A 22703-nucleotide genomic window follows, 5' to 3' on the forward strand; every position below is an offset into this window, starting at 1 on the left:
TCCCACCTCAGTCTCCTGAGTAGCTGGGACTACAGGCACGTGCCACTTCACCTGGCTAATGTTTGTATTTTTTGGTAGAGATGGGGTTTCACCATGTTGACCAGGCTGGTCTTGAACTCCTGGCTTCAAGTGATCTGCCCGCCTTGGCTCCCAAATTACTGGGTTTATGGGCACGAGCCACTGCGCCCAGCCTGTTTTTAAAATTATCAAAATAATTTTGCTTGGTAAGGAAATCTCTTATATGAGAGCTGATACTATGGAAGGAGTTAAATGTGGTATTGTCTTTTTAGATGAACTTTTCTGTATGGAATTGTTGTACCTAAAGATAGTTTTTGAATCTTCGGAGCCTGTTACTTTAGGGTCATAATGTTGCTGTCTATAGGTCTTGTCTTTAGAAGACCTTCAAAAATGGCATATTCTGAGGCCACTCTGGGGAATTTTAGGAAACTTCAGGACTCTATGAACACTTAGATTTTTCTCTTTGAGAGTCAGTTTTACTTAAATACATGTAGAGATATTATATAAGAAATTATATATAAATTGTATATATATAATTATATATATACAAACTTGTATAAATTTGCTTTCATCTAATTTTTAGGTGCTTCAATGTTATCTACAACCTAAGATAAAAAGTACACAAAACTTTAGAGCACTTGGAAAACCTCTTCCTCCTTTTTTTTTTTTTTTTTTTTTAAGAGATGAGGGTCTCATATGTTGCCCAGGCTGGCTTTGAATTCCTGCGTTCAGGATTCCTCCTGCTTCAGCCTCTTGAGTAGCCTCTTGACTACAGATGCATGCTATCACATCTGGCTAATTTAAAAATATTATTTGTAGAGGCGGGGGTCTCCCTTTGTTGCCCAGGCTGACCTCGAACTTCCAGGCTCAAGTGATCCACCTGCCTTAGCCTCTTGAGTGTTGGGATTACAGGTGTGAGCCACCATACCTGACGGGAAGCCTTCTTTTGAAATGTACTGAGTCCTCAGAGGAGTCTGTGGTCTGCTCCTTGCACTAGATGCAATGCTCATTGTATAATTAAATCCAGGTTTACACAGCACTTATAATCAGTGGGAAAAAGTCTAGAAAGATGTGGATTTTCTTTTGAAGCTCTCCTAGTTTAAGGATAATTTTGTTTTTAAGTGTGAATTGTTAGCACTGGAAGTCAAGTTTGTCTTAAGTTCATAGACTGATTTGTTTTCAAGAAGAGAACAAAAACACTTCCCTTCCTATTTTATTTCTGTGAGGAAAGCATTTACCGTATCATTGGTCATTGTGTAACCCCGGCTTTTCCTTCTTCATGGCAACCATTTGGTCTCTAGGTCTCTGCGATGAAATGTGGCCTCTTGCCAATCTCCCCGGAGGCACTTTCCCTTGGAGAAGTGGCTTATCATGACTACCATGGCATTCTGGTTGATGAAGAGGAAAAAGTTTTGATTCAGAAAAATCTGGGGCCTAAAAGCAAGGTCAGTAGGCGTCTAATCTGGTATTTAAAGTACAGCAGAAAGAAGAATAAAGCAAAGGACCAGTCTTCTTGTCCAGCTCCATAGAGCATTCCTGCTTCCCCTCAGGTTCTTATTCTCCGGAACCATGGGCTCGTGTCAGTTGGAGAGAGCGTTGAGGAGGCCTTCTATTACATCCATAACCTTGTGGTTGCCTGTGAGATCCAGGTAGGGGACAGCCATTCCAATCACTCTGCAGTTTATTTAGATGTGTCTGGGGTTCACATAGATTTTTTGATACTTATCGAGTAGGAGAGGAGTCTTTGAGCAATCTCTTTGCCAAAGATAAGCTCATGGATTTGGGACTTGATCAGGAGAAATGCTGTTTCACTGATTGAAGTTGGCAAAGGATTACTGGACTTTTCATTTCTAATTTTTAAATTTTCAAATATGTCAGTCACTACTGTTTATGGAGTACTGGTGTGTACCAGGCCTGGCATCAGGTGCTTAGTGTGTGTCATCTCGTACGTGATGTCGTGTGACCCCCCCCACAGTACTCTTTGAAAAAGCAGGCATAAAGAAGTAGAGACTCAGAGAGTTGCCTGCAGCTTACAGCTGTGAGTTCCCCTCTGCTCTGTCAGCCCTTAGTTCATGTTCTCCCCTTTGCTTCTTGACTTATGTCTGTGGCGTAGTGAGGTCCCAAGTCCTTTGTAGGATCCTGAAAGGTGCTGTGTTTTCTCATTTCTCTGCCAACTTTGGTGCCCAATATTTTTGTCATGCAAAAGAAATACATCTGAAAGTAAGCCTGTGATCAGTCTATCACTATGCATTCTACATTTTCTATTCTTACACTCTAGAGATTTGGTTTCTTTTGAAATCTGCATTTTTATTCAAGTCATCTGACCCTCTTGATCTCAGTAAGGAACTCAAGCCATGCTGTGTGTGTTTTGGAAAAGGTTCGAACTCTGACCAGTGCAGGAGGACCAGACAACTTAGTCCTGCTGAATCCTGAGAAGTACAAAGCCAAGTCCCGTTCCCCAGGGTCTCCTGTAGGAGAAGGCACTGGATCGCTTACCAAGTGGCAGATTGGTGAGCAGGAATTTGAAGCCCTCATGCGGATGCTTGATAATCTGGTAAGAGTGGTGCCACTACTTGATGATAAACCTTATGTCTAAAAGCACCAGTGTTGGTGTTCTTATAGCAAGTGAGATTGCTGTCTTTATGCAGTATCTGAATATTTTCACCCTCAAAGTCATGAAGAAGCAGTAAATTACAATAAAATATAGAGGTGAAGGGTTCCTGGTATTGTTTTTTTTTTTTTTTTTTTTTGAGACAGAGTCTCGCTCTGTCGCCCAGGCTGGAGTGCAGTGGCGTGATCTCGGCTCACTGCAAGCTCCGCCTCCCAGGTTCACGCCATTCTCCTGCCTCAGCCTCCTGAGTAGCTGGGACTACAGGCGCCCGCCACCACGCCTGGCTAATTTTTTGTATTTTTAGTAGAGACGGGGTTTCACCGTGTTAGCCAGGATGGTTTCGGATCTCCTGACCTCGTGATCCGCCCGCCTCAGCCTCCCAAAGTGCTGGGATTACAGGCGTGAGCCACCGCACCCGGCCTATTGTTTTATTTTTTAAAGATAACCTTTGTGTTTGGACTCAGTGGGGACAAGAGCACAGAGAATGCATAGGCTGCTGGATGACCAGCTGCATCAGCTCAGTCCCCGCCGTCCCACAAGCAAGCGAGAAAGGTGGCGCTTTTGAAATAGGTCAGTCAGGTACTTAGGCTTTTGCCTTAACAGCAGGTCCTGGCTGTTTGGGGCCTGATGACTGTGTTACATGGGTATCCACTCCCTGTCCACAGTGTGGGAGCCCCTGAGCTGCTTATTGCAGGGACAGAACCCGGCATGGTCCAGAGGGCAGGCCCGTGGGGCCTCCAGCACACAAGGAAAGTGAGCCCACACTGTGATAGGAGGACACGCAGGATGTGTTCTGTGTTATAGCGTTGCTGTGAAGAATTTCATTCTTTTGCAAGGACTGGAGAGAAAATTTTATGTGGAAGGTAGCCCTTGGAAATGATCTCAAAGAATAGGTAGGATCTTAGCCTGAGTTTGAAAGCCTGGGGAAAAAAAAAGGATGACAGCATGAAGAGGCCACAGCACAGCTGCAGACAATGGGAGTAGGGAGATGGAAACATGCACCGTACAGTGCACCTTTCAGGTTCATCTTGACTTTGTCAGGATCGTTACTCAGTTCCTAGAGCTGTATTAGAACACTGCCCTTGGGGTCTCAGTCCTGCAGCCACATCATCAGACACAGGGCTCTGGAGCAGATCCCTTCCATGCTGCACATCAGACCTCTTAGATGGGGGTCACAGTGGTCCATCCTAACACCACGTGACCTCAAGAGGTGTAGATGTGAGGACATGTCAGTGTGGGGAAAGAAGGCCTCAGAGGGGCCAGTGTCCTTGTATGCTGCCAGCCAGTACTGGACAGGATCACAGATCACAGATGAGATGGGTGGCTTCAGGAGGCAGGAAGTTTAACTTTCCTGAAGGTTTGGAATAAAGAGAATTCATAGGTGTGATTCAGGCTATGTTAAATGTTCTTACTGAAATTCTTTGCACTCGTGATGAATATTGTCCGCTAGAAAGGAAAAACTGAGGGTTTTCTGCCTGGGCGCGATAGTCAATCAGTGGAGTAGACTCAATCAGTGACAGAGGAACAGAGAAGGCAGAGTCTAGCGTAACTTTTCAAAGTTCATATAATCAGTAAGATTGATTACATTAATTGACTGTCTACTATTGAGTCATGAACGGGACACAGTTCTTGCCCTCAGGAGTTTATGACCTAATAAGAGAAATGGACAAATGAATCCCAAATGAGCCCTGCCTCTGTGATCTGTGCAGTCACAGGCATGATGAGAGCTTGCAGGCAGAGGTGGGTGCTGATTGGTCAAGGAAGTAGGAAGAGGAGCAAGAACTCACAAAGAAGGCTGAAGAAGCACTTAGAGTTGGGTGGCCAGCCAGGGTAGTGAAGCTGCAGGAACTCACAGCTGGAGAAAGCTTGAGAGTGGGGCAGCCATGGCCCAGGTGTGTGTCAGGAGCCAGGTCATTCAGCATGGCTGCACAAGGTGAGGAGGGCTGGGGTTGGTCCAGTCACACAGCCCCTGCCTCCTGGTAAATACGGCAACATTTCGCTGCTCTTCTACGTAAAGTCAGTGTAAGGAAGGGGAGAGAGGGGTTCAGAATGCACAGCAGCCACCAGAGACTGCGCTGAAAGCACATCCTAGAGGGGAAGGTCAGAATCGAGCAGAAACTCTGATTTGGTAGGGAAGGAAGAGAAGGATGAATGATTAATAAGTAAAACATTCATTACAAAAAGCATGATGAATGTTTATTCAGTGTCCTTAATGTGTACAGATTGTTTTAATATTAGAAGGCCATATTATTTATGAGAAATAAACTAGACAGGAATCACTAATCATAGTCCATGTTTTAATTTAGCATTGGGATTGGCATATATGTTGTTTGCTAATAACTAAGTAGAGAATAGTTGCCAATTTCCACACTATAATGTATATTGCAGCCGAGCACAGTGGCTCACACCTGTGATCCCAGCACTTCAGGAGGCTGAGGTGGGAGACCAGGAGCTTGAGACCAGCCTGGGCAACATAGCGATACTCCTCTCCACAAAAAATAAAAAAATTTCAAAAAGAGAGATATATTTCATTTGAACTTCTACAGTTAGAAAAAAATGCTAAATTGTTCCCCCCGCAAAAGAAAGTCAAGATACAATTTCAGTTTCTCAAAGAAGGAACAAATCCATATATATTTTTTTCTTTCTTTCTTTTTTTGGTAGAGACAGGATCTCATCATGTTGCCTAGGCTGGTGTTGAACTCCTGGGCTCAAGCAGTCCTCCCACTTCAGCCTCCCAAAGTGCTAGGATTACAGGTGCAAACTACCATGCCTGACCCAAATCCATGTTTTTAACTACAAGCCAGGTAGTAGTTCTGAGGTCTGAGTATTACTTCTGGTTTTGGTTTAACAGCGTTTAAAGGGGAAGAATAAAGAAAAATCCATATGGTGTCAGGAAAAAATGATGTTGATGAGTCCTGGGTGGTTTATTCTGAAGTTATGGAGATTGCTGAGTCCTGGCTCTTTTTAAGCAAGAGGAAACTTGAATTAATAAGAACTGTGTTTTTTTTTTGCAGATAAGTCTTTATGGCAGAGTCATTATCTTTTATTATTCCTCAACAAAGCATGCTCAGAAATGGGAAAATTGCCAGTACAGACATTTACCTTATCTTTCTGAGGATAATTATGAAAATAAAACCCAAAACAACTCCATTAGTGATTGTTATTACCTTTTTAAAAAAATGTAGGCCAGGCATGGTGGCTCATGCCTGTCATCCCAGCACTTTGGGAGGCCAAGGCAGGCGGATCACCTCAGGCCAGGAGTTCAAGACCAGCCTGGCCAACATGGTGAAACCCCTTCTTTACAAAAATTAGCCAGGTGTGGTGGAGGGTGTCTGTAATCGCAGCTACTCAGGAGGCTAAGGTAGAAGAATCACTTGAACCCGGGAGGCAGAGGTTGCAGTGAGCCAAGGTGGAGCCACAGCACTCCAGCCTGGGTGACAGAGCGAGACTCCATCTCAAAAAAGACTCCATCTCGGCCGGGCGCGGTGGCTCAAGCCTGTAATCCCAGCACTTTGGGAGGCCGAGATGGGCGGATCACGAGGTCAGGAGATCGAGACCATGCTGGCTAACACGGTGAAACCCCGTCTCTACTAAAAAATACAAAAAATTAGGCGGGCGAGGTGGCGGGCGCCTGTGGCCCCAGTACTCGGGAGGCTGAGGCGGGAGAATGGCGTGAACCCAGGAGGCGGAGCTTGCAGTGAGCTGAGATCCGGCCACTGCAGTCCAGCCTGGGCGACAGAGCGAGACTCTGTCTCAAAAAAAAAAAAAAGACTCCATCTCAAAAAAAACATTAAATAAATAAATAAAATTATGGGGGACCGGGCATGGTGGCTCATATCTGTAATCCCAGCACTTTGGGAGGCCGAGGCAGGCAGGTCATGAGGTCAGGAGATCGAGACCATCCTAGCTAACACAGTGAAACTCCATCTCTACTAAAAATGCAAAAAAGTAGCTGGGTGTGGTGGCACGTGCCTGTAATCTCAGCAACTCGGGAGGCTGAGGCAGGAGAATCGCTTGAACCCGGGAGGTGGAGGTTGCAGTGAGCCAAGATGGTGCCACTGCACTTCAGCCTGGGCAACAGAGTAAGAAAAAAGTCTTGAAAAAAAATTAAATTAAAAAAAATTTTAAAAATATATTAAAAGAGTGATTAGTAATGAAGGTGGCCCCCCAAAAAGAGCAGAGGGGAGAGACAATTCTGAATTGAGAGGTATGTTTCTAGAGTACCGTAGCCAGCAGGGCACAGGCCACTGAAGTTCCTTGTATGTCTGGCCCCATGCAGTCCTTCCAAGTCCTAATTCTCTTGTGATGTATTGTGAAGGTGCTGTGAGTGACTTGGTTCAGGTGCGAATCTGTTAGGTTGTTTAGCAGACAGCTCTTTGGCATCCCCTGTATTACCTGTCTGTGCTGTGCAACAAATCACTGCAGACCTGGCGGCTTCAAGCAGCAGCCATTTATTTCCCAGCTTCTATGGAGCAGGAGTCCAGGCACAGCGAACTCAACCTAGGGTCTCATAAAGGCTGCATTCAGGGTGTTGGCTAGGGCTGGTTCTCATCATGAGACTTGACTCAGAGGATCCACATCCAGGCTCTTCTAGACTGCAGACAGAATTCCTTTTCTTAGGGCTGAAGCATTCTTGGCAGCTTTGCTTCTTCAGATCCAGCAGTGGAGAGAGAGACTCTTATAAGACAGGCGCTCCACTCTTCTGTGATACAGCCAGTCATCACCTTTTGTGAATTCCACTACTTAGAAGCAAGTCAGACATCTCACCCATGCTCAAGGTGGGAGGGGATTATAGGAGCTGGGGGCCTGGGGCCACTATGAAGTCTGTCTGTCACACTTAACAAGTGCTAAGCACTGGCCAGGAGACATGCAGAGGACACCGTCCTTGCCCTTAGAGATGCTGTCTGTGGGAGGACTCTGCAGACGAGTTGGTCCAGTAGAGGCGTGAAGTAAGTGGGGCCGTCTTTTACCACAGAGCACATGGTCATGAGGCAGAGCTGGAGGTGAATTTGAATGTTGTTGTATTCAGATGTAAAGTAATTTTGCTGAGAACCAGTTGTCATGAGTATACTTATTTACCTTACTTACCTAAAGATTATCACAGTATTTAAACTGTAACTTAAGAGGTAAAAATCTATTAAGTAGGTTGATGAATATAACCTGCACAGTAGCTGGCAGCATGTAAGCCCTGTTTGGGTGTTCAACTTTAATTTTTTGCTGAGATACGTAAGCAAGAGAGTACACCTACCGCAAGTGTTCAGTTTGTTAATTTTTAAAAACTGAACCCTCTGTCAGTAAGAGCAACAGTAGCAGCACCTCAGAACATCCCCAGCACCTCCTTCAGTTCACTTGTCCCATCCCAGGGGTGACAACTGTCCTGTCTCCCAGGACAACCAAAACAAAGGTTGTTTTGCATCTTCTGCACTTTTAATGAATGGAGTTACATGGTCTATGTTTTTTGCAGATTGGTCTCTCTCACTCAGCTTTGCCTTCAGGAGAGTCATCCACGTGGTTGGTTTAGAGCACATTGTGTTTCTCTAGGCCATCTTATGAAGACAGTACACTATCCATCTCCTGTATGGATGGACTTTTGGGTTGTTTCCAACTGTGGTTTACGAGGAGTAGGGTTGCTCTTCACATTTTAGTACCTGGCTTTTTGGTGAACACGTTTGCTTCTGTTGGGTATAAAATTAGGAGTGGAATTGCTGAGTCATAGGGTATGCATGTGTTCAACTTTTGTGGATATTTCCACATGATTTTCCAAAGTGAAACCCTGTTTTGAGATCTGGAATATTGACTGTCTTTCACTCTCCTTGGACCCTAGGGCTACAGAACTGGCTACCCTTATCGATACCCTGCTCTGAGAGAGAAGTCTAAAAAATACAGCGATGTGGAAGTTCCTGCTAGTGTCACAGGTTACTCCTTTGGTAGTGACGGTGATTCGGGCACTTGCTCGCCTCTCAGACACAGTTTTCAGAAGCAGCAGCGGGAGAAGACAAGATGGCTGAACTCTGGCCGGGGCGATGAAGCTTCCGAGGAGGGGCAGAATGGAAGCAGTCCCAAGTCGAAGACTAAGGTGTGGACGAACATTACACACGATCACGTGAAACCCTTGCTGCAGTCTCTCTCGTCCGGTGTCTGCGTGCCAAGCTGTATTACCAACTGCTTGGTCTGTGCCTACCTTACTGTTCATAGTTAGATGACGTAGAGCAAGTTGGGTAGCTGGGGCTTCGGAGGCTTTGGGAATCCAGCCTTTCTGACCCAGGTGTAAAGCGAACCTTCCTTATTCACTTTCTTGTAGTTCTGAACCTAAGTCCACTGAATGCATTACTGAAATCCGGGTAATACTGTCTGCTTGAAACTGCTTAAGATGTAATGTGACTCCGCAGTAGTTCCAGTGTATCTCCGTATATAGCAGAAATACAAAATAGTGTACGTGTATTAACCTACAAATAGGAGCTCTTCTGGTTTAATTCAAATTGTATTCAGGGACTCTTAATATTTCATGCACAAAAAGACACTTCAGTCCTAAACCTGATATTTTAGTGTTGTGGACTCCAGTGGTTTCAAGTCACTAAAGTTTCTTCTTTAAGTCTTCAGTGTTTTCTTAAGCAGTTTTCCCTCGTGGCTCCCTGGCGTGTTCTCTGCTGACCCTTGTCCCCTGCCCTTAGTGTTACTCCCCTGCTTTCTATCCCAAAGCCTCCGAATGCACACCCCCAGCTGCCCTCTGCATGGACTGTTGCATGTGAGTAGACGGCCATAGTAGTGAGTCATCTTCTGACTCCTGCTGGGTGCGGCATGACCCAAGTGCAGCGCAGGCCATCTGCAGGCACCAGCGACAGACGCTGCAAGGGTGCTTCGTTTCAGCGGTAATGCCGCTCAGTTACCATTTGCCCTGAGAGGTGCTCCCATGTCGTGGTGCTGAGACCTCCTCTGAAGATCGGTCTTTACTCCTCCTGTAACCTACCTCTAACAGTCCACCCAGCTCTGCTTTAAACCGTAGAAGAGGCCCATTTCCAGAAGCCCCTGGAATGGAGGAGACAGAGGCTGAAGCAGACTCATCTATGCATGACTAGTTCATTAGGAGTTCAGTTGAAGTTAGATTCGATGCTCCTAAAACCTGGGCAACCAAATACATAAAGCGGGGCTTTCTTTTCCCCTTCTAACAGTGCTTTGCTTTATAGATTTATTTAAAGAAAAAAGTTGTGTCTTCCCCAGGTGGTCCTGGTGTTTTCCTGATGCAGTTGGTGAGAAGCCTCTGTGCTCCTGAGCGGCCATGGCACCTGGGCAGGGACCCTGTGTGGCCGTGGGGCTCCGAGCGTGGGAGTGCGTCTCTCCTCGTTTCTCCTCCCTCCTTGTCTCCTTTCCCCTCCTTCCTGTCTTCCCCTTTTCTTTCATTTGTTTATTTTTTAGTTGTTTCACTTGTTAAAGGAAGTGGGCCTTATTAAAAAAAACAAAAAACAAAAGAAACCCAAAACACCTTTCTGTGGCTGATGTGAAGCACAGTGCTGAGTTGTCATGAGGAATTTTCCCCAGTGTTCAGGCAGCAGCGCGAGCTTTATTTACCATTAGCTTGCAAAACAACGAAGTCACTTTAGGCCTTTTAGTCAATGTGTACATCCAAGGGGAGGCCTTGCTCCGCATTTAAATTTGTTTCTTACTGTTCTGGAGGGATACAGATTCCATGCAGTGCTCCCAGGTTGGTATCTTTTCATTTATAATGACTGTTGTTACTTTTTCAAATGTGTTCGAGTTTCTGAGGTTGCTGTTTGAATGTTTTGACTGAAAATTATTTTTAATAAAACGCTGGAGTTGTTTTTATCTGAGAAGATAACCATCAGTGAGTACCCACAGCTCCATGCCCATTCCACACTCTCCTCGCAGTGGCTCAGCATTTGATGGTTTTGTTGCTTTTTTTTAAAGTTGTATGGTTTATGGCTATCTTACTGCCTCTCGAAAGTATTCTGAAAGGCATAACATTTGCTCTCGAAGATGGGCTTGTTTTAATGTTCAGTGCCTACTCATGCCTTAGAATTTGATGAAAAATCTCAAATTTGATTGGAGATCCAAAAAAAATTATGAGTGGAAGGCTGAGCATGCTGACGAGATGCACTGATACTAAAACAGCCTTTAAATATTAAGGACTCATGAAGCGCTTCAAGTTTGTTTGGGATATTTTTGTAACACTCAAAAATATTAAGTTATATAAAATATTCGACATCACCAAACTCTTCTTCCAGGTAGCTACTGTGTAAGTGTCCGTACAGTAATTTTCTTGGGTTGAAATAGTTACGCAGACAGTGCATTCTGATGCTGTCATTTATTTTAACACAAAACTTTGGTGATGCCCACTCTTGCCTCACGGTGCAGGCTCCTCCCTACCCCCGGGTAGCAGCATCACATTGCTTTTCATGACCCTGTCATCTCATGCTTCCAGTTGGCTTTGGTGTTGGATGATTTTCAGAGCGGTGAACCAATGGTCTCTGAGGGGCCTCCCCTGCTGGTCCCAGGGTTATGGGGCTCAGCTCTGTCGTCAGCCTACGTTGTGACCCAGATTCAGCTGGGCTTTCCAGATGGTCCTTTTCCATCAGTCATGACTGACTTCCACTATTAACTGGTCTTCATGTGGCTGCATCCTGCTCCCATGGCGACTCTGCTGAGTGACCCAGAAGATGTGGTCATTGGTTCATTCCTCTCTGTGATGTTCAGTGCATGACCAGATGTGAGATAAACTGGATAGATTGGATGCTGTGTCACTTATTGTTGTCATAATTCTGACTTTTCAACTGTTCTTGATATTACAGTGGACTAAAGAGGATGGACATAGAACTTCCACCTCTGCTGTCCCTAACCTGTTTGTTCCATTGAACACTAACCCAAAAGAGGTCCAGGAGATGAGGAACAAGGTGTGTCCTGCGTCGGCATTCAGTGGGGGCTTGGGTGTGGGATTGGAAGGGATGCCAGCTGCTTTGGTTGGCGGGGGGTGTGTGCTTGCTTCTAGCAGAGGACATCTGCTGTTGTTGCCACTGTTGTAACTGAAGCCATCTCTTCCCACTGTTGCTGTTCTACCATCAGTGTGAAGTATGAGCAGCAGACATTTTGTTTGGGCCCTGTTGATTCGTGAACTGATGTTTGCTCACAGGTCAGAACTGGAAGCTGCAAAACCTGTTCTTAACAAGAGCAGACTCCTGTCCCTGATTTTCAGGGTTCGTTCAAAGACTTGTGAGTGGCATTTGGTTTATCAGAGCAGGAGCCCTGCCAGTGCTCACATCACTAGACAACGGACATGCAGAGAGTGTTAATGACACCAAGTTAATGACAGTGAGAGATAGGTGCCCTGCTCAAGCATCTGAAAGATGTGGGGAGCTGGGAATAGTCTCCATCCCTGCAGACCAACACCCCACTAAGCAGGCATGGCGCTCACTCAGAACACATGGGGCCATCCTGCCTGCGTAGGGCACGGGGAGAGCTGAAGTGTAGCTTCCATGTGGCTGGGGCCCAAGTGCACAGCAGCATGGCTCCCAGGCAGCATGGCTGCTCAGGACCGCTGATATGTGCCTCTCCTTCCTATCCTCAGATCCGAGAGCAGAATTTACAGGACATTAAGACGGCTGGCCCTCAGTCCCAGGTTTTGTGTGGTGTAGTGATGGACAGGAGCCTCGTCCAGGTGAGAGCCCAGAGTGTCTCTGACGTTAGTGGGTGGTGGCTGTGTGACCGCCTTCTCCAAAGTTATTCTGAAATTGAGAGAGTGACTTTATGAGGTAAGTATTCTAGGCAACCAGTTACCTTTGTTAAAACCTTCATGATGAGAAATAGTCCAGGCACTTTTCCTTGAGTTCTAGATGGAGCGAGCATGCTGAGGGCTGTGTCCACCCGTCTGGTCCCGCCCCTTATAATGCATGCATATATGAGGGTGGCACATACACCACCAGCTTTGGGGCTTAGATTTGGCCCGGGTTCAGCAGCATTCTGTGTAAGGTGCTAGGAGAGGGTGGGTTTAAGGGACTCTTGTTGTGGTACATATTGCTGTCTGCAACAAAGGGCTGCTTGGGTTGCAGAGGGCTGGGTGCCTGTAAATGTGGTGCACATTCACACACATTTCTACAAAATGACTCTACCTTGTGGCATTGAAGATATTTGAAGATAATTGTGTAAGTAGTTATCTCTGAAAACTAATATGCCACCTAATGCTTTAACACCTGACTCTGCAGGGGTAGACGATTGTTGGATTTGGCCAGCCGTGGTCCTGGTTTCGTGTTCAGTGTCTGCACGTCCTGCCATCATCACCACCACATTTACTGTTGACAGCTGTCCCTGCTGCATGCTCTTAGCCAGCTCCATCCTGCGCTCTCAGCTGATATTTCACAGGCTGGGCCTGGTGTGCTCTGGTGACTCAGTTTACTGTTTCAGGATGCACCTCTCTCTGACTGTACGGAAACTATCGAAGGGCTCGAGCTTACAGAGCAGACCTTTAGTCCCGCTAAATCTCTCTCTTTTAGAAAGGTACTCACTGCCCTGTCCTCACTACCTGTCTATGCGCCTTGCTCCCCTCCCCTCCCCTCTCCTTGTCTCCTCTCTTCAGGCATTGTCTTAGTTACTTAAGTAGCTTCAAATGGCTCTTTAAACTGTTTGTGAGATTGTACAGAAGGTTCTGTTCTACCTGCTCGATTCTTTAATTAAAACATTTGGTATGAGGTGTGATGATAATCTCCAGCATTCGAAGTTGTTGCTGAGAAATGGCCAGTCTGAGCGATGTGGTGCATTTCCATAGTTCCGCACGGGACTTTGCCTTCTCCACGATGCTGACTGCAGACAGGCTCTTCTGGGCAGTCTGTTGCTGTTGGCAGCGGCCACTCCTGAGTGCCCTTCCACCCTCGCTGGTTCAGCTTTGACTGTAAATGTCATGAATGTAGCCACTGGAGGTCATATCATTGAAAGATGTCATTTCAGAGGAATGGGAATTCAGACAGTCTTTGTCAGCCCTTGTTGATAAAATGTATTTATTTACGTCAAAAATAAATCCTAAATAACATTTTTAAATGCTGCAGAGCAGAAAGACTTAGGAGAGTTTGAAACCCCACATCGTAATTTCCCTCTGTGCATGCGTACCTAGTGTGTGCAGTAGGTGGAAGATCTGTCTGAACCCACCCTCATAGAAGGAAACCTTCCCTAAGCATTAGGCTGCTAGTGTGCAGGAGCTGGTGCCCTGGGCAGAAAGTGCCTGACCGCATGGTTGAGTCTTAGCTGAGAGGCATGTTTATATTCTTGTCAAAGGAAATTTCCAGAACCGTCTCTTTCACTTGACACACCTTCATTCAGATGCACATGTCACTTTAGTGGTGTTCCAGTTCCCATATAGAAGCGGGTTTGTAGCAAAGATTCTGTATTCCTGTCTAATCCCTGCTAATAACATTATTTTGCATATTTACCTATTAATTCTACAGGTCCTGTTTTTCCCTGTGCTTAGAGCATACTTCCGGCTGCCATTCTTGGAAGAACAACTCATAGCAGGGGAGAAAGATGACTCTGCCTGTTGCTTGTTTTTCATCTTTGGGCACTTTGTTGCGGTCTTGTCAGTTATTCTTTCTCTCAGGTGTGTGAGGGCTGTGCAGGCCATGAGCCCAGCTGGCCTGCTGTGTAGAGCCCACATGAGGGCAGCACTGAGGACCTTGTTAGGGCTCTCCAGAAAGCAGCCTGGGTCACCGTGTTCAACCACCAGTTACAGCTTTGTGTGCTCTGTCCCAGTGATATTCAGATGTGGGTGTGTGTCACAGTCACCTGGGTGTTTCCTGAACGACAGAGGTAGGGTCTCTACCTTCTGAACACCATGCTCGCTGCGAGTGCTGCGTCCAGGTGTAATTAGCAGAGAATACCACTGTACACTGACCCATAGGAAGAGAGGTTGACCCCCTGGACAGAAATCCTTGTTCTAGCTTTGTGTTTTCTCTGCCTCCTTGTATCTGAAGTTCACTTTTGCACCCTTGGTCTTTATCTCACACTGGCTAAAATACCCTCTTTTTGGTGAGAATGTGCTTTGGCTCCATGGGAGTCCTTTACAGGGCGATTGTTCCACTTCCTTTCATGTGAACCTCAAAGCACAGACAGTCTTGCTCCTTTTGGAACATGGCGCTGCATGTTAAGAAGTTGAATTTTTCCTTGACCAAGCAAGGAGGACTGTGTCCTACACACTCCCCTCCCCAGTGCGGCGAGCACGTAGATGCCTACTTCCCATCTGAGAACCTGAGGAACGGGTATTTGGGACTTAGGGAGCTGGGGATTTTCTGGAAAGGACTTTCCTTTGCCTTCCATTTCTCCCTCACTGGCAATGGCCATTCGCACAGTGCAAGTGTTGCCTTCTGACAGAAGAAGGGACAGTGAGTCAGAGTTCAAACAGGAGTTCTAAGCCCAGCCGAAGGCTGTGTTGACTTTCCTTTGGGTGTCATAACATGTAACCTGAAATACATATACATATATATGTATTTTTTGAGACAGGGTCTCACTCTGTTGTCCAGGCTGGAGTGTGGTTGGGCTATCTTGGCTCACTGCAACCTCCGCTTCGCAGGCTCAAGCAATCCTCCCTCCTCCCACCTCAGCCTCCTGAGTAGCTGAGACTACAGGTGCACATCACCACACCTGGCTAATTTTTGTATTTTTTTGTAGAGACTGGGTTTGGCCATGTTGCCCAGGCTGGTCTCAAACTCCTGAGCTCAAGCAGTCCACCTGACTCAGTCTCCCAAAATGCTGGGATTTTAGGGTGTGAGCCACCTCATCCGGCATAACCTGAAATAATTTTGGCTGCCTTCTGGATTCAATTTTAAGTGAAATGAAGGATTAGAGATGAAGATGTGTGTCTACACTGCAAGCTGTTCAGCCCAGGGAAGGACTCTGTGTTCCCATGTGCACCTCACCAGGGGCTGTGTTCCCTGCCACCCTTCATGCTGTGTGGTAGAAATGCAGAGGGGCAGTAAGCTCAGCCCTCGGATTCTCTCACTGACCTGTGTTGAGCACATAACCTGTGCATGGTCCAGCACTGGGAATGCCAGTCCAGATCCAAGTCGGCCCTGCTTGTAGATGAAAACCTGATGGTCAGAGAGGTCAGCCGCTAGCGCAGTTTGCACAACCTCAGGCAGAGCTGTTCCACCCAGGCTGCCTCAGTCAAGTACGGAAAGTGTTACTGGGCCTGTGTTTTGCCTTAGAGCCTTGTCAGGTGACAGGGAGGTGAGGGGAGTGGCAGGAGGGGAAGCTAGGTACATCTTGGTTTCCTGCCTGGGTTGTCCATGAGTGGCATATGTTTCTCTGCATCTCAGTCATTGCTCTGTGTCCTTTCTTGCAGAGGAACGTGATTCTCTGTTCCCGTAACTAGTCTTGACAGCAGCTTGGCCTTTAGCTGTGGTCTTTGGAGGAGGGCGCTCTCCACCACTGGAGGCAGGGACTTGCTGCGCTGTGCCTCGGGCTTCAGCTCTCTCAGTATGAGAGAGCCCCGCTTGTCCTTTGGGGCATCAAAATTGGGAACAAGGGCTTTGGTGTCTCTGTGGCAATGGATTTTTATTTTTATTTTGAGACAGCATCTTACTCTGTGGTCCAGCCTGTAGTGCAGTGGTGCAATCATGGCTCACTGCAGCCTCTACCTCTCAGGCCAAAGGAATCTTCCCACCTCATCCTCCTCAGTAGCTGGACTACAGGTGCATGCCACCACACCTGGTTAATTTTTAAATTTTTTGTAGAGACGAGGTCTCACTATGTTACCCAGGCTGATCTTGAACTCCTGGGCTCAAGCATTTCTTCTGTCTTGGCCTCCCAAACTGCTGGGATTATAGGCATGAGCTGTGGTGCCTGGCTGATAGTCGATTCTTTTGTTTGTTTGTTTGAGACGGAGTCTTGCTCTCTCGCCCAGGTTGGAGTGCAGTGGCGCAATCTCGGCTCACCTCAACCTCTGCCTCCCGTGTTAAAGTGATACTTTTGCCTCAGCCTCCCCAGTAACTGGGATTACAGGTGCCCACCACCACGCCTGGTTAATTTTTTTGTATTTTTAGTAGAGACGGGTTTTCGCTGTGTTGGCCAGGGTGGTCTTGAACTCCTGACCGCAGGTGATCTACCCGCCTCAGGTTCCCAAAGTGCTGGGATTACAGGTGTGAGCCACTGTGCCTGGCCTGATAGTTGATTCTTGATATTTGATTCCCTTACTGATTTTAACCATTTGATTGAAATGAACTTAAGCATTTCTCTTGTGTCACCTTCTCATTTCATTGGCAGTGATATCAGGATGCAGGTGCAGCCAGCCAAACTGCCTTTGCTGGGATGCCGTCTCTAGGGTGCCATCGTGTGAGGGCTCTTAGCAGTGGACAGCCCAGCCGGTCCTCCTTCAGATAGTGAGGCAGGCCTCTGGTCAGGGAAAGACTTGGCTCAGGCCACAGAGCTAACACATGGCAGACAGGACTCAGTTTCCTGTCTTGGTGAGGTAGGGCAGCTTCTTAACGAAAAGTCAATGGGCCTCAAGTCAGACCTGGTTCAGAAGAGGGTTCCCCTTGACCTGTTGACTGTCGAGAGTCTCCCGGGCAAAGGTTGCCTATTCCAGCAGTCCATCTGTCCCTCCCGGGGCTCTGGGCTCTGTGTCACTAGTCAGCACCGGGTACGCAGCATGCTAGTTGGTAACCCCTCAGCCCATCCCAGTTAATCCAGGCTCCCCCGTCTCTGCTTGAGGAGCAGTCAGCCCGGGTGAGTTGAATTTCCCAAGTCAGTCCTGCTAGGACACTCTTTATCTCTGGTGTTCACCCCTCACTGAGAGGAACACTAAAGGACCAGGCCTGGTATTCAAAGAATTGTGGATTCTCCTGTTTTTATTTGGTTTTGGAAGCTGTCGTTCAGTCATGTGCATGTGTGTAAGCGCTGGGTAACTGTCTTAGAAGTGAGCTCCAGGGTAGCCGGGCGTGGTGGCAGGCGCCTGTAGTCCCAGCTACTCAGGAGGCTGAAGCAGGAGAATGGCGTGAACCCGGGAGGTGGAGCTTGCCATGAGCCGAGATTGCGCCACTGCACTCCAGCCTGGGCAACAGTGCGAGACTCCGTCTCAAAAAAAAAAAAAAGAAGGAAAAGAGCTCCAGGGAATTGGGGGACATTTTCCTGCCCCTGGCCCAATCAGGCTGCACTGTGGGCACAGCACTGTGCTGGGGCAGGTGGCTGTGAGTGGACCTCACCCCCTGACACCCACCTGGCCCACTGTGTTGGCCTCAGGCTCCCTCCTGCTTTAAGATTGGTGTGATCTGTGAGCCGCCTTTGTGCTTCGCTTTGCTTTCTTCTTTTTTTCTTTGGTACAAATGTTCAGTTTTCCAAATTCCTCAGCTAAACACTGGTGTCTTGGGACATTTTGTTATCTCTGAATGTTTTGGGATAAATTCCAGGAACTAGTTATAAACTAACCATAGTCAAAAGAACAGAACTTACCTGTGCTCTTAGAATATCAGCAAAGCTCTAAGCACGCCTTATGCTGAGTGTTGTAGCTTGTGACAGTTTCTGATGTCATGAGGAAAAGTTACTGACTTTTAAACAGTAACAGGAAAGGGCCTTTTCCCCTTGTGTTCGACAGAGAGGAGTAGCGGGCACCCTCCCTGAGGTGCTCTGTGCTCTTGGGTCTGCATTGGGCTTTTGCTTCTGAAACCTGGAAGGCTCTGTAGGATTTCTTCTGCGGTTAATGTCTGTTCATCGTGGCACTGACCTGTTTCCATATCTACCACTGAAGGCTGCAGCTCAGCTTAGGCCTCGGGCCCATGGCAGTGCAGTCTCAAGGGTGTCTGCTCCTGGAAAGCCTCCTGTCCCCGCCCTGCCTGTAGCCTGCCTGGGAGGAGGGAGAGTCCCCGCTGGACTGGGCTCCTGCAGACCAGACATGCCTTTCATCCACAGGGAGAGCTGGTGACAGCCTCCAAGGCAATCATTGAGAAGGAGTACCAGCCCCACGTCATCGTGAGCACCACGGGCCCCAACCCCTTCACCACGCTCACAGACCGTGAGCTGGAGGAGTACCGCAGGGAGGTGGAGCGGAAGCAGAAAGGCTGTGAAGGTGAGTGCTTGTGGTCCTGGGCACTGCCACTCCAGAAGGTGAAAGTGCCCTGGGAGCTTCTCTGTGGTCCAGGTGCTGGCTGTGGGTGGTGATAAGAATAGTCACATGCATCAAAGTCAAACCAGAACTTTATCCAGTACTCATTTCCAACCTAGTCACTCAGGCCAGAATGGAAGAAATTGCAGGTCGGGCATGGTGGCTCACGCCTTTAATTAGCTGGGTGTGGTGGCGCATGCCTGTAATCCCAGCTGCTACTCGGGAGGCTGAGTCAGGAGAATCGCGTGAACCTGGGAGGCGGAGGTTGCGGTGAGTTGAGATCACGCCGTTGCACTCTAGCCTGGGCAACAAGAGAGAAACTCCCATCTCAATTAAAAAAAAAAAAAAAAAATTGCCAAGTTAGGCACACTTGTGAGTGGCCCTGGCTAGGAGGGAGACATGTGTAAATGGCAATGTGGAGGACTAGTGGTGGCCACTCACAAGTGTCTGCGTGCCGTACTAAGATACGCCAGGGCCCCTCTGCCAAAACAAGGCGGACCCTGAAGATGTCCTGCTGTGGTCCTATCCAACAGCTGTGATGAAGGTGGGGGTGAGAGGAGACAGCAGGAGTGAGGGGCAGCCCACAGAGCTCCAGGCTGGAAGGCATTGGTCCTTCTCCCAGGGGGTGTCTGTCCATATGGAGTCACCAGAACTGACAAAAGAATTCATTCATTTCGATCAGTTAGCGGGAAAGCCAGCATGCATATGATTATTATTCTTTTTGAGATGAAGTCTCACTCTGTCACCAGGCTGGAGTGCAGTGGCACGATCTCGGCTCACTGCAACGTCTGCCTCCCGGGTTCAAGCGATTCTCCTGCCTCAGCCTACTGAGTAGCTGGGACTACAGGCTGTGCGCCACCACGCCCAGCTCATTTTTGTATTTTTAGTAGAGACGGGGTTTCACCATGTTGGCCAGGATGGTCTCAATCTCTTGAACTTGTGATCCACCTGCCTCGGCCTCCCAAAGTGCTGGGATTACAGGCATGAGCCACCGTGCCCAGCCCTGAATATCATTTTTAAGAGGCATTTGTCTTTCTCTCTCTTTTTTAAAATTAATTATATTTTAAGTTTTGGGATACATATACAGAACGTGCAGGTTTGTTACATAGGTATACACGTGCCATGGTGGTTTGCTGCACCCATCAACCCATCATCTACATTTGGTATTTCTCCTAATGTTATCCTTCCCCTAGCCCCACACCCCTGACAGGCCCTGGTGTGTGATGTTCCCTTCCCTGTGTCCATGTGTTCTCATTGTTCAACTCCCACTTTTGAGTGAGAACATGTGGTGTTTGGTTTTCTGTTCCTGTGTTTGCTGAGAATAATGGTTTCTAGCTTCATCCATGTCCCTGCAAAGGACATGAACTCATCCTTTTTTATGACTGCATAGTATTCCTTGGTGTGTATGTGCCACATTTTCTTTATCCAGTCTATCACTGATGGGCATTTGGGTTGGTTCCAAGTCTTTGGTATTGTGCATAGTGGTGCAGTACACATATGTGTGCGTATGTCTTTATAGTAGAATGTTTATAATCCTTTGGGTATATGCCCAATAACGGGATTGTTGGGTCAAATGGTATTTCTGGTTCTAGATCCTTGAGGAATCACCACACTGTCTTCCACAATGGTTGAACTAGTTTACACTCCCACCAACAGTGTAAAAGCGTTCCTGTTTCTCCACATCCTCTCCAGCTTCTGTTGTTTCCTGACTTTTTAATGATCGCCATTGTAACTGGTGTGAGATGGTATCTCATTGTGGTTTTGATTTGCATTTCTCTAATGACCAGTGATGATGAGCTTTTAGTCCTATGTTTGTTGGCCACATAAATGTCTTTTGAGAAGCGTCTTTTTGATGGGGTTGTCCCGCTTTTTGATGGGGTTGTTTTTTTCTTGTAACTTTGTTTAAGTTCCTTGTAGATCCTGGATATCAGCCCTTTGTCAGATGGATAGATTGCAAAAATTTTCTCCCATTCTGTAGGTTCCCTTTTCAGTCTGATGATAGTTTCTTCTGGTGTGCAGAAGCTCTTTAGTTTAATTAGATCCCATTTGTCAATTTAGGCTTTTGTTGTCATTGCTTTTGGTGTTTTAGTCATGAAGTCTTTGCCCATGCCTGTGTCCTGAATGGTATTGCCTAGGTTTTCATCTAGGGTTTTTATGGTTTTAGGTCTTATGTTTAACCTATCTTGAGTTAATTTTTGTATAAGATGTAAGGAAGGTGTCCAGTTTCACTTTTCTGCATATGGCTAGCCAGTTTTCTTAACACCATTTGTTTAATAGGGAATCCTTTTCCCATTGCTTGTTTTTGTCCAGTTTGTCAAAGATCAGATGGTTGTAGAGGTGTGATGTTATTTCTGAGGTCTCTGTTCTGTTCTATTGGTCTATATATCTGTTTTGGTACCAGTACCATGCTGTTTTGGTTACTGTAGCCTTGTAGTATAGTTTTAAGTCAGGTAGTGTGATGCCTACAGCTTTGTTCTTTTTGCTTAGGATTATCTTGGCCATACACGCTCTTTTTTGGTTCCATATGAAATTTAAAGTAGTTTTCTCTAATTCTGTGAAGAAAGTCAGTGGTAGCTGGATGGGCATAGCATTGAATCTATGAATTACTTTGGGCAGTATGGCCATTTTCACAATATTGATTCTTCATATCCATGAGCATGGAATGTTTTTCTATTTGTTTTGTGTGCTCTCTTATTTCCTTGAGCAGTGGTTTGTAGTTCTCCTTGAAGAGGTCCTTCACATCCCTTGTAAGTTGTATTCCCAGGTATTTTATTCTCTTTGTAACAATTGTGAATGGGAGTTCACTCATGATTTGGCTCTTTGTCAGTTATTGGTGTATAGGAATGCTTGTGATTTTTGCACATTGATTTTGTATCCTGAGACTTTGCTGAAGTTGCTTATCAGCTTAAGGAGATTTTGGGCTGAGATGATGGGGTTTTCTAAATATACAATCATGTTATCTGCAAACAGAGACAATTTGACTTCCTGTTTTCCTATTTGAATACGCTTTATTTCTTTCTCTTGCCTGATTGCCCTGGCCAGAACTTCTAATACTATGTTGAATAGGAGTGGTGAGAGAGGGCATCCGTGTCCTGTGCCAGTTTTTAAAGGGAATGCTTCCAGCCTTTGCCCATTCAGTACGATATTGGCTGTGGGTTTGTCAGAAATAGCTAATACCTAATTTATTGAGAGTTTTTAGCATGAGGGGATGTTGAATTTTATTGAAGGCCTTTTCTGCATCTATTGAGATAATCATGTGGTTTTTGTTGTTAGTTCTGTTTATACGATGGATTATGTTTATTGATTTGCATATTTTTTTTTGTTATTTGTTGATTTTTTTTTTTTTTTTTTCCTGAGACAGTGTCTCCCTCTGTTACCCAAGCTGGAGTGAAGTGGTGCAATCTTGGCTCACTGTAACCTCTGCCTCCTGATTCAAGCCTCAGCCTCCTGAGTACTTGAGACTACAGACGCACACCACCACACCCAGCTAATTTTTGTATTTTTATTAGAGACGGGGTTTCACTGTGTTGGCCAGGATGGTCTCGATCTCCTGACCTCATGATCCACCTGCCTCGGCCTCCCAAAGTGCTGGGATTACAGGCGTGAGCCGCTGCACCTGGCTGATTGTGTATGTTGAACCAGCCTTGCATCCCAGGGATGAAGCCAACTTGATTGTGGTGGATAAGCTTTTTGATGTGCTGCTGGATTTGGTTTGCCAGTATTTTATTGAGGATTTTCGCATTGATGTTCATCAGGGATATTGGTCTGAAATTTTCTTTTTTTGTTGTGTCTCTGCCAGGTTTTGGTATAAGGATGATGCTGGCCTCATAAAATGAGTTAGGGAGGAGTCCCTCTTTTTCTATTGTCTGGAATAGTTTCAGAAGGAATGGTACCTACCAGCTCCTTTTTGTACCTCTGGTAGAATTTGGCTGTTAATCTTTCTGGTCCTGGGCTGCTTTTGGTTGGTAGGCTATTTATTACTACCTC

The 22703-nt window shown here is 46.5% G+C and overlaps 1 protein-coding gene across 12 annotated transcripts in view; it reads left to right on the forward strand.

Annotated features, from left to right (window-relative positions):
* The window catches only part of ADD1 (adducin 1), a 92265-nt gene that overhangs the window by 59361 nt on the left and 10201 nt on the right, over nucleotides 1-22703 (forward strand). For 4 of the 12 annotated variants that reach the window (XM_025384738.1, XM_025384732.1, XM_025384739.1 and 1 more), the window contains 7 exons: nucleotides 1320-1463; nucleotides 1569-1667; nucleotides 2396-2572; nucleotides 8454-8705; nucleotides 11434-11535; nucleotides 12207-12296; nucleotides 18524-18680. In XM_025384738.1, coding sequence (XP_025240523.1) covers nucleotides 1320-1463; nucleotides 1569-1667; nucleotides 2396-2572; nucleotides 8454-8705; nucleotides 11434-11535; nucleotides 12207-12296; nucleotides 18524-18680 — 1021 coding nt within the window. Of the gene's footprint in view, nucleotides 1-1319; nucleotides 1464-1568; nucleotides 1668-2395; nucleotides 2573-8453; nucleotides 8799-11433; nucleotides 11536-12206; nucleotides 12297-13039; nucleotides 13133-18523; nucleotides 18681-22703 lie in introns of all 12 variants that reach the window. The other 8 variants (XM_025384727.1, XM_025384734.1, XM_025384728.1 and 5 more) reach the window with 3 other exon arrangements.

The sequence above is a fragment of the Theropithecus gelada genome, chromosome 5 (assembly GCF_003255815.1).
Source record: "Theropithecus gelada isolate Dixy chromosome 5, Tgel_1.0, whole genome shotgun sequence".
NCBI classification, from domain to species: domain Eukaryota; kingdom Metazoa; phylum Chordata; class Mammalia; order Primates; family Cercopithecidae; genus Theropithecus; species Theropithecus gelada.